We start from the raw sequence: 11,692 nt of genomic DNA on the forward strand, positions 1-11,692 counted from the left end.
TATCAATCTGACGCAATCTGAGGCAAGATGCCCGAGTTTGAAGATTATGAAAAACGTGGGGGTGGAAGTGAAAGTGAAAGTGAAAGTGAAATAAAGAATAAGCTCCAAGTGACTTTAAAGTGTGGCCATGAGGCATCGTTTGAAAAGGTTAAAAGCCATGCAAGGACGCAAACAAACAACTCAAAAGGACTGCTTTGACCGCTTCAATTATTTCGTTGATGTAAACTGTTCGCACTTCGCAGACAGTACTGTTTCTACTCTTCCCCACCCTCAAGATGGCATAGAATATTGCTGTGTAGAGTGCTTTTATTGCCAGATAAGCTAAGACAGCTTGAATTCCACATCTTAGGAATTAAAAAGCACTTAAGCATCAGCCCATCTTTTCTTATTTGTTCCTCCTCTTTTCTTTTTCAAATATTTTTTCTTGACCAAATTATATGTGTATTTATGTTTGAATTTAAATATAGTTTCAATTTATTTCATCTCATCTCATTGTTACAATTTTTTTAAATTTTCACACAAAATATAATAAAAAATTTAATTTTTTCAAATTCTATAACAATAATAATATTAAAAAAATAATATTTTATTTAACTCATTTAAAATCATCTCATTTTATCTCGTATCACTGTCAAAGCCAGCTCTTAGATTATGCTTACAAATTTTTAAGGGCGAATATATCAAGGAGAAAAGCATAGAAACTGTCCCTCTCTTTGTTTAGAGGCTTGAGAGGAGGAAGAAAAGGCCCATTTGTAGCCTTTGATTGGGCTCACTAGTTCTATTAAGCCATTGCAACAGAACAAAAGTTTCAAACCAACTCGTATCCACTTAAATATATCAAAAGCATTCCAGTTACTAAGTATACATATTGGTAGAAGTTTTGAATGATAGCTTAGAATTACATGTGTAAGACAATATTTAAGGGAAACAAAAGAATTTAATAATTACAATAATAGGCGTTTTGAACTTTTAAAACTTGAGCTTCAGAAGGAAAGGCATTTCATCTGAGAAAGGAGGATCAGCATATTTTCCAGTGAGTATCTGTGATGACACAAACTGATTTGCAGCCTCAGTGTAATGAATTCCATCCCAACTCACATATTCAGTACTGTCCGGGCACCCTTTGGCCGTGATCCAGGTCCCATTCAAGTTCTTCGTCTGCCCACATCTAATGCGGCTGTTGTAGTTCAATGGTGGACCTCCATACCCACAGCAAGCCATTATAGGTTGTTCAAATCCTAAAAAAAAAGAAATGAACTTTTTTATTGGGAAGAAATTTATCTGTGGGGGCATGATACCAAACTACCTCGATTTATTTGACTAAATTTGGAATTCTTGTGATGTTTCTTAGGTACACCCAGGAATAACCACCCTAACTAACCAGTTTGATCATCTACCGGAAAGAAAGAGTTAGAAGTAGGTGTCTTTATCATGAAAACGAAGTAAAATAAATGGATGAAGAGAATTGAGTGTTTCTCAAGTATTTTGTGATGTAAGCATTCTCTCAAATCAAAAGGCAGTTTCTTTACAAACATGGATGCGGCCCATCATGCCTACTGATGGAAGTTGCTGGGTTCTCAAGTATCAATCAATGTGTACACCAAATAAGTGGATCTGAAGTGAAGGTACTGAAATGAAAAAATTAAAAGAAAAGAAAACATGAGTAAGAAGCATAGGAGAATGCTTTCTTCAATCAAACCTTGTAAGTTGACTGATGAGGAGCTTTAATGTTTGAGTGAAAGGTGGCTCATGGTTAAGAGGACAGGAGAAAAACTTTTTTGAGTTACAGTACATTTGCAGCCTCATTGACTGAATTGCTAGTTTTTAACAATGCTAAACTGAATGTGAACAATTGTAATATGCTGAAATTAAGAGAATATACTGTCCTAAACTGTTGTTAGTCTGGAATACTGAAAGATAATACCAAAGTACTGAGACGTAGTACTGACCGTATCTGGAATAATCCGCAATGAGGTTGGATTTTATAGTAAAGATATCAATATAGGTGACATTTGCATCCGAATATTGGGCCCGGAAGTTTTTGCAGAGAGCATGAAGTTGCAGGTTGAAAATTTTTGCAGCTTGGTTGTGCGAGCCTACACATCCTAGCTCATCAAGCTTTGATGGGTCAGTTCCAAATTTGGCAACATTCTGAGTCAAGCATCCAAGAGGACCCGTGTTGTGTATCCAAAAATTCCTGGCCCTTGATCATATAGTTTCTGAAAAATAAACCAATGAATTGAAGGGAACTGTGAGAATTCGATGTTCCTTGATTTTGAATCATGTTTGGTTAAACTTTCAGTAAATAAAAATAATCATTTGTTTAGTTAAGTAATCGATGAACCTGACCTTTATTCCATCTTCAAACCCAACTAAAATGGTCGGAATTGAAGCAAGAATTTCATCCAATGACTTGGAATAAAAAGCACCAGCGATATCGTTCTGGCCTATGTCAAACATGTAAAGTGCCTGCCCAAAATATTCTTCTTTCGGAAGGTACTTGTCAAGTTTCTTATCTGAAACAAAAATTAAGAACATTGGTGATCTGACAATATTTCTTATTTGTGCTTCTTGCCTTACTCCTAGCAATATCTCTAGCCACTGAATGGAAAAATATGATAATATATATACGTACTTTTAGCACGCAATTCGAGAGCTCGAGATTTAAATCGGAGGAACTGAGCCACCTGAATCCCAAATGAGAATGGGCTGACGGATGTTGCAGTTGCTGGAAGTATAGTCGACCCTGCAGTTGCAAAATTGCATCCTTTTCGGAAAGTTGGCACACCAACTGAATCCAGATAGGCATTTAGAAATGGCAGATCCATTGCATCCACTGTAAAATTGCACCCAGACATGAGGATCTAACATGAAAAAATAAAAAGCCTTCATGCATAAGAATGAATGAGATGGTAATACTTGAAAACAGATAAAACAGGGGAATCCAGGGAACCAAAACAGAGTTCAGATAAATATAGATAGCAGAACAAAGAAGCAAGTTTATGGAACGCAAAGAGATTACTGAGAAAATCAATGATGAGACGGCCATCACAGTATCTCCCAGATGGAGTTTTGAAGTAAATCTGTCCATTAGGAGGATCAAGGCTCTCAATCCCGGAGGCAATAAGCTCGCCCGTGTCAGAATTTGAGTCACCAAAGTTGAAAACCGAAGGAAAGTTGAAGTGAATGGATTTGGAAAGAGGCAAACAGATGAACATAATTAAGAAAAGAAGATGGAGAAAGCATGTCTTGATGGCCATGGATGGACAATACAGGAAAGAGAAAGAGATGGGGGAGGGGAGGGGGAGGGGGGTTCTGTTACTTTGTAAGCCATTTAGTTGCATTCTACTGTCTTGTAACTACCGCTTGCAGTTGCAGATTAGTTTATGATATCTCTTGCAATGGAAGTTTGTTTGGTGTGCCATGATGGGAATGGTCGAAATTTCCTTACAATTGTAGGAAGCCAACAGGACCCACAAAAATAAAGACAACTATTCTTGTCGATTTTTCAACTCATGAATATTAAAAATTATTTTCAAATCCAAGTCATTATTTTAATTAAGATTTTGTGACGTCGACATCTTTACGTCCCCCATATTTATCACGCTTTGCTTAATTTTAACAAGTGACAAGTGTCATGGGATTTTCCCCATGCGGAGGAGCTACTTGACATTGCATGGCTTACGTACCTGTCAGTATTTTCCTTATCTCAACAAGCGTAAATTCTCATGTTGTGTTGTTTTTCAGCGTGAAACATAATGTTAGGAGATAATATTAAATTATGGTAAATAATTTTGAGTTAATTGTTATATTTATTTTATTTAAAAATTTAACTTTTAAGTTTGTAATTATCATGAGATTTATTTTATCTTATTAAAATCTAATTTCTTATCTATGTTGAGAATAATAAAGAGGGTTAAACATGAAATTAGTTAAAAAAAAACTTAAAAATTACAATTTTTTCTTTTTTTATAAATACCCTCCTCCTTGTGCACGGAGGGAGGGCTAGTGGAGGGTGGAGGAGGACGGAACGGATCCTCTCCCACCTAGGCCACCATGGATGTGGCTAGCGACAGGCCACTTGGCACTGGTGCATAGCTTTCAGAAGAATTTTGTAAAGAGGAATGTTATGAATTAATCACTATTCATTTTTATATCTTATATTTATAGTTTTTTTTCACATGGTGTGAAAGTATTTTTTATAAGATGTGAGGTAGTGAATAATGATTGATGAGAATAATTTTTCTTCTCAAACACAATAAATTTAGTTTTAGTTTTAGTTTTTATTTTTTCAAGTTCTTGGTTTTTGAAGGTTTTTTAGTTTTTCTATTTAGGTCACTGCAGGTGTCTAACAATATTGACGTAGTGCTTTTAATAGTTTATTTTATATGGATATCTGACAATGGGGATAAATTTGATCTTTATATATTAAAATCACAGTGAGTAAAAGCTCAATAAAAACACTATAAGAGAGTAATTAAATTTTGGAGCAAATTAAGGGACAAATTTTATATTTAACCCTAATAAAGATGGTTATACTTAAAGTTTCTATTTTCTATTTCAATTTCATTATATTTTTAACTTCTATCATGGTAGAAAAGTGCTAAAACCATTTATTATATTTTTAGTGAAAGTTTGATCCACGATCTTAAATATAAAATAAATGATTAAATTTACCCTTAAAATCAGTCAAAATGTAAGATATCATCAACATGTGCCAGAAGAAATGATTAAACAAAAAAAAAGAGCATAGTTAATCCTTGTATATAGAGAAAAACAAAAAGGTGAAAATTGCAGCTTTACAAGTTTCAGATAATAAAAAATAAAGGTGAAGAAATTACCGAGGAAGTCTACGACGAGACGACCATCAGAAAATCTGCCTGTTGAAGAAGTCTTGAAGTACTTTTCTCCATTTGGGGGCCAAGGAAGAAGCCAAGCCCAGCAGCATGCCCGCCTGTGTCAGAATTTGAATCTCCAAAGTTGAAAACCGAGGGATAATGGAAATCAGTGGAATTTGCAAGAGAAAGAAAGATGGAAAACAAGGCGAGAGTCGAGATCAGAATATTGATGGTTTTCGTAGCCATGCAGCCTTCACTTCACTTCACTTCACTTTATGTGTGTAAATGGCTCGTGGCACTTCCCATGAATCAGGTCGGTATTTATGCAGGTAGTGAGACTTGAGAGTTTGCTTTAGGTTTTGGGAAGGCAAAGAGAGCCAAAAGGAAAGGTTTCTGTATTTTTTTATTTTTATTTTTTACAACTCATCGAGCAATTATTGCTCTAAAAGCCCTTGAACACATCAGTCTCAGGTGTGATGGAGTTCTTATGGGGACAAGAAAGAGGGATGGAGTTTAGCGTTTACTGTTCAGAAGATTGTGAAAAAAGCTTTCGAGTGAGTTCCAAAAGCCAGACCACATGGGTATTGAAACTGAAAGCAAAAGGGGATTGAGTTTTCCTTTCACGAATAGCATTAATGTTGCTTCTTCCTCCTGAATTCCAAACTAAAACCCACACGTCTCCAGAACGGATGTTTCTCTCTAACTGCATTCTTCATTTTTTAATCAAACACTCCTGCCTGCTGCATTCAATAATTCGCTTTGTTCTTTTCTCTGCCACTCTGCATAGAACCCATGATTTCTATATCAAAAACAGCCTCAATTATAATTATCATCACTCTTATCTCTTCATCTCTCTACTTTGCGTGTTCGCCTGCCTTACTAACAGGGTGAAAAAATAATCTTAACGCATATCTTTATGAAATAATCGTTAAAAAAAATTAGTTTTTTTTTTTTTTAAATTTCTAGAATATTTTATAGTGTAAATCTCTTTTAATATCAGTCGTACTTTTAAACTAAATTTCCGAGATTTTGACATATTAGCAAATATTATTTATATTACCATACCCCTTATCATCTTAGTATTATTTATAGGAAAAGATCTCAACTGCTATAGTTTGAAGATAATGGTTGAATTTAAATATATCTATCTATATATATATATATATAATTTATACCATATATAGAACAGTAAAAAAGTATTAATTTTTACAGAATAGTAGAGCTAAAAAGTTTGTACCCTCGCTTGACCCATCCAATTAGGCCCGTATTGCACGCACGAGCAGGAAAGCTTGGTTAGAGGATGATGATCATGATGATTCTGCAGTTCTATATCTCAAGGAATTTGGGCAACCGCGCCATTGAAGCCCAACTTTCACAGATAATTTTAACAAGCTAGTTTCTTTGAGATAATCTATAAATAGAAAGACATAATTTCGATGCTTAAAGCTATTCACATAACCAACGCAAAGCTTCTGGATTAGAACAAATAAGATTTGTATGGATGATTTGAGAGATGATCATCTAGTGGTATTTTTTTTTATCAATAACAAGGATGGGAATAAGCATGAGCTGCTAAATCATACGTATTATCATTAAGCACATACTTTTTTACATAATACCTGTGTTTTTTCGGTTTTATTATTATTTTGTTTCTGTACTGCCTTATTTTCCGGACTTTTAAGGGAATGAAAAAAAAAATCAGATTATGGAAGTCATCCGGTCATGTGGATATCACTAGTGCATGAAATATGCTATGTAGTTCCTTTACTTGTATGGCATATACCTTATGTTTGTAATACAACACCATGGAATGGGAATGAAGTCTTCACTTCGGGACCTCGACAGAATAGAGTGAACCCCAGAAGAAGAAGAAACTGAAGATGCCTGAAATCTTGCGCAGAACATTTGAAATTATGGCATCTTCTTTGTGTAGTGTATCTTGCTTTTCAGCGGCTGCTATTCTGGCTTTGAGAGCTCTGTTCTCCCTCTTAAGCTGTAAAAGTATTAAATATGAAAACGTATGTGTACATTGTACCAAAACATATATATATATATATATATATATATATGATATAGATTGTTCCAGCTTCTCAACTTTCTGAAATCTCTCTTGACAAGGAGTAAAAGGAATGCTCTCTCTCTCTCTCTCTCTTTCTCTCTCTCTCTCTCTCTTCTTTATAGAAAAATACGCAACCAGAAGTCATTGAAATGATGCTTATCAGCCATTATTTCATAAACTTGTAAAAATTTAACACTTCACCTCTTTCACACTAGATGCAAGTTCTTCCACGTGGTGTTGTAACGAAGAAATTGTCCGCGAAGTAACATCTTCATAGTCTGATTCCAGCTCTTCAACCGAATACGGATCAAAGAGAATTCCCTCCAGTATGAACAACTCTTCGAGTAATTTTACATCTTCAATATCCAATCTCTCCCTCAACTTCATGAATGAAAATTGTTTTAGAAACTGTTGAATGCAATACTCTAGATCACATTTAGAGTTCCACAATATACTTCTAACCTTGTTTAGAATTCTGTCGCTTGACTCATCTTTATTCTCAAAAAGAGTTTCGTGCTTCTTGGCACATTTATCCTCATTGCAGCTAACACGTGGTGATACCTTGATATGCTTTGCCCTGGCGTCAATTTCCATTTCCACAATCAGAGGAAAGGTCATTATATGAAACCAAAAAATGTTGACAACTAGGAAAAAGTAACATTTCGTAGGGTTTCAAGCTTGTCTTAAGAAACTACTGCACTAACTTTCAGTCAGTTACCTTGGTTATCATAAGATTAACAAATACCATACATTCAAAGAGTGGGTGCTCCTCACTTTATTGCTCTGGAATGAGCTGAAGACGAAGACGAAGACGAAGACACAACAATCTTCATCTCCTTCTTTGCGTCTGCTCTAGTTCCTAGGTAAGAATACCACTAGGACCTCTTAGATCTAGTCCTCTCTTTCCGGCTGAAACTAGAAGTGCTTCTGTGCTTTCGCTCCCTTCTTCTCTTTTCTATCTTTTCTTCCAACAAGCTAGTAGGCTGCTCAGTCAGCAATCTTGGTTACTTTTTGTTATACTCACTCACTGTTTCGGAACCTAACTCTTTTCTTTTTCTATTTTCTTTTTTCAGGGGCACATCCCCGAACTCTCTCCGCACTGACCTAGTTACGTAAAACAAAAGTAGGACATTTCTTCTACTCCGTCAAGGGATTTTTTATTATTTATTTGGCATCAACACATGAAATAGAATTTGAATTAGTACCTCCCACCAAAACGTAAGGTGGATAGGCTCTCAGATCCATTTGAAGGGCTCGGTGAGCAACAACATAATATAGCAGTTCTGGAGTTCCCACCCTGCAAGATGAGAAGCTGAAGATCAGATCTTAACTACAATTTGATGCTGGAAAGATGAGAACAGAAGGGCAGGAAACCAACAAGTGCATCTTGTAGAATCCGAGTAAGCTTGGAATCGCGATATGGGATGTGGTTTGCTCTGCCTGAGCCACATGTCAAAGCATTTATCACATTCCCAAGGGCGGATAGGGACTTGTTGATCATTTTAGCTTCTTCAAGAACTCTCCCTTCAGCACCAGTTTTCTCCACTTTCTCCGATCCTGCCAAGTCTACGAGGACTAGTTTTCCAGCTTTCATCCTGTCCACAATTTTAAAGTGTTAAATATTAATTCATTAGCGATACCAGTACCGACTAAATAAATACTACTACCTCTTATCTCCAAGGAATTCTTTCTGGATGGTAAACATGTACACAGAGTGACTTCTACTGCTGGCAATGTTCATTTCTGCCTATATTAAGCTTTGTAAACATGATATAGGCTTCGTTTGGTTACACGAGATGATATGAGAAATCTATGAATGATAGTAAAATGATTTGAGTTAAAATTTTTATAGGATTTTGAAAAATGAGAGAGAAAAAGTTGAATAAAAAAATTATTAAGTTAAAAGAATGTTAGAATATAATTTTTGTTTTAGGATTTGAAAAAATTGAATTATTTTTTGTGTTTTGTTTAGAAGTTTAGAAAAGTTGTAATGATTAGATAAAAAATTTGAAAATTTAAAATTGAAAAATGTTTATATTTTAATGGTGTTTGAATGTTGAGATAAAATGAGATAAAATGGGAGGGGATGAGATGGTTTCAAAGGTCTGTGAAACCAAACCAGGGCTTAGCCACAATAAATCCAATGATATTTACACCCACAAAACAGGCTGCTTATATATCACTTAATGAATAAATAAAGAATTGAAAAACAGTATTAAGGCAGGATACGGGTCTCTCCAACTGCTCTGTTAGCTATCCCTGTCTGCGCATTTCCAAAGTCAGCATTAAAGCTTAAAATAGAATGAGAAAAAAGTTATCCAGCAGTTCTTGACTTACTGACAGGCTCTGTAATGCTTGAGAAGGGTCCGATACAGATATCTGAAATGGGGAGGTTCTTAAAATTGATGATACGATATTAAGGAAAACACAATATTGAAAGACATAAACAAAAGAGATCTTATTTGACTTGGCATTTTAATCAGATCTTATTTGACTTGGCATTTTAATCATGGTAAGATAACGAGCTTTAGTGATATAATGGTTTGGAGGGATCTTATTTGACTTGGCATTTTTATCATTGTAAGATAACGAGCTTTAGTGATATAATGGTTTAGAGATTCAGCAGAAAATTAACACAACCAGAAGTAAGATTGTGACAGAAGATAGGCTCACCTCTGTTGCGCCCGACAACAATATCCCCTGTACTTTGCTCTCCTTAATCTGTATATTGTCCTTGGATAAATCAAATAGGTCCCTGAGTAGAGCAAGGTTCAGTTATGATGAAATGAGTAGGAAAGGTCAGTAATCTGAGGTAACCTCCCAGATTTTACCAAGAAAAAAAAAGTACAGTTAATAATCAAGGCTACTAAGGTGTATAGTAGGTAAGGGAATCAACCATCATGTTTAGAAGGACCATGTAAGTAAAAATACTATTTGCGAGATAAGTACCTTACTTTTTCCATGTAGATCTCTACCTGTTCGAATCAATGTAGATTCAATCAGAAAAACATATGAGGAGATATTGACACATTATAGCCAATGCAAGCCATAGCACAAGATAAAGGTATGTGTTTCTCGATACCATTGACAACTTGATTGAATACTTTGTCATTTCGTCAAAAGATTTAATATGCTCGAAAATTCCATCTACCACTCTTGGAAGTAACCCTTTCTTCTCCTCATCAACTTCCAGAACACTTGGCCCCTGATCCAAAATGGCATCATGTATGAGCTTAAAATAATATCTATGACTGCCGTTCTAGAACTTTTTTCAATTCATTGCATTACCTCCATACTATAAGTCTTTCCAGCTCCAGTCTGTCATCAATGGCACAAGTACAGATAAGAGGCAAACACAGATAAGCAAGAATCGAGAAGAGTTTTTATAGAATTAACAAACTATATGTTACCTGTCCATAAGTAATAATTGTCCCGTTGATTGCATTAACAGCATCTGTTTCAATCACAAAAACATAAATACACTCAAAGGCACAGCATAAGAACAAGGTTTTATCTCAATCTGTATAGATTTGCTTTAAATAAATCAATCAATACCGACTCAGTTTAATCTTTTCCACAACCTAATAACGATGAAGATGAGAATAATAAAGGATTATGTCAATGAAGTTTCCAAGTGACAAGATGCAAAGTACTTTTATTCTCTCCAAACAAATAATGAAGTTAATGAGATATACCTCGAACGATAGGCAGGGCGAGAAATTCATAGACCTCGGCTTGCTTAGATTCCTCACAGAATACCCTATCAAAGCTGAAAGTGAAATCTTCCTCCTTCTCATCCTACAACACATTTATACATATTTCTTAAACAATCAAACTTAAATGCGCTCACGCGCACGCGCACGCACAATAGCTCCAATTTACTACAGAAACAGATTGACACGCACAAATTCATATTGCTAAATTCCAGACAATATAAATTCAAGCCAAATGAAACCTTGAAAATGAAAGTTTCAGTGTCTATGCATCGAATACAGATTCTGTCGGCATCATCTCTTCTCTCCTTTGAACTTAGGGGCCTGAAGCGAGCACAGACCGTTATGTTCGACATACTTTGTTGGCGCTAGAAAGTTTAACTTCCAATTTAAACCTAAAATAAAAGAGCGTGAAATTGCTAATGAACTTAGATCGACGTTGAAATGTCAAGAAATAACAGAATCAGTTGGAAAAAAAAAAAAAAAGGAAAAATAATTCCTACGGTCCACTGTTTTAAGCCTGAGAAATCGGGTGAAAAGAAAGAGAAAATAAAGGTTCCACCAGTACAAAATATATTGGATATTGATCATTGAAAATCGAGTTGGCTTCTTTGCTTTCCTGATATTTCTTTGCGACCAAACAAGGAAATGAGAGAGAGAGAGAGAGAGATGTACTTTGGGGTTAGCGCTATTCGATCTCTTTGGCGGGGATCGGGAATTGAAAAGTGGCTTTTATATGCGCGAGAGAATGAAGTCGGTGAGAATTATGCACAAGAGAACGCCGTCGTTTTAAAGTTCCTAGAGATAATTGTGCACGTGGCATGCACAACTACTTAAACCACAGAGTCCGTAATAGTTTTCCCAAAGCACCTAGGAATTCCCATAATTACCACTTTGCCCTAAGGGCTATGCATTCTCTAGAGCGTGTATATATTACCTACGTACACAGAAGGCTCAAACCGCGCACACTCTCTTTCTTACTTCCTTCCTAGTCTTCCGCCTCGCAAAGTTTTTCTTCTTTTCCTTGCATTCCAATCTGAAGACTGAAACCATGACAGAAGTCTTGCTAGACTACGCCGAAG

At 35.6% G+C, this 11,692-nt stretch overlaps 1 protein-coding gene and 1 pseudogene across 1 annotated transcript; both read right to left on the bottom strand.

Moving 5' to 3' along the window:
- Positions 1 to 810: 810 nt before the first annotated feature.
- Positions 811 to 5,246, bottom strand: LOC121261533 (annotated as a pseudogene).
- A 233-nt stretch (positions 5,247 to 5,479) lies between these two features.
- LOC121261530 (kinesin-like protein KIN-1) lies at positions 5,480 to 10,966 on the bottom strand. Its single transcript, XM_041163955.1, has 16 exons — positions 10,853 to 10,966; positions 10,593 to 10,695; positions 10,308 to 10,351; positions 10,186 to 10,215; positions 9,980 to 10,102; positions 9,847 to 9,872; positions 9,571 to 9,652; positions 9,235 to 9,276; positions 9,127 to 9,160; positions 8,565 to 8,640; positions 8,276 to 8,492; positions 8,103 to 8,194; positions 7,360 to 7,474; positions 7,099 to 7,278; positions 6,076 to 6,831; positions 5,480 to 5,617 (listed from the first exon to the last, which is right to left on the bottom strand). The coding sequence occupies exons 1-15, from the start codon at positions 10,964 to 10,966 to the stop codon at positions 6,664 to 6,666; spliced, it is 1,446 nt and encodes a 481-aa protein (XP_041019889.1). The 3' UTR covers positions 5,480 to 5,617; positions 6,076 to 6,663.
- Between the last annotated feature and the right edge of the window lie 726 nt (positions 10,967 to 11,692).

Source organism: Juglans microcarpa x Juglans regia, chromosome 4D (assembly GCF_004785595.1).
Source record: "Juglans microcarpa x Juglans regia isolate MS1-56 chromosome 4D, Jm3101_v1.0, whole genome shotgun sequence".
Taxonomy (NCBI): domain Eukaryota; kingdom Viridiplantae; phylum Streptophyta; class Magnoliopsida; order Fagales; family Juglandaceae; genus Juglans; species Juglans microcarpa x Juglans regia.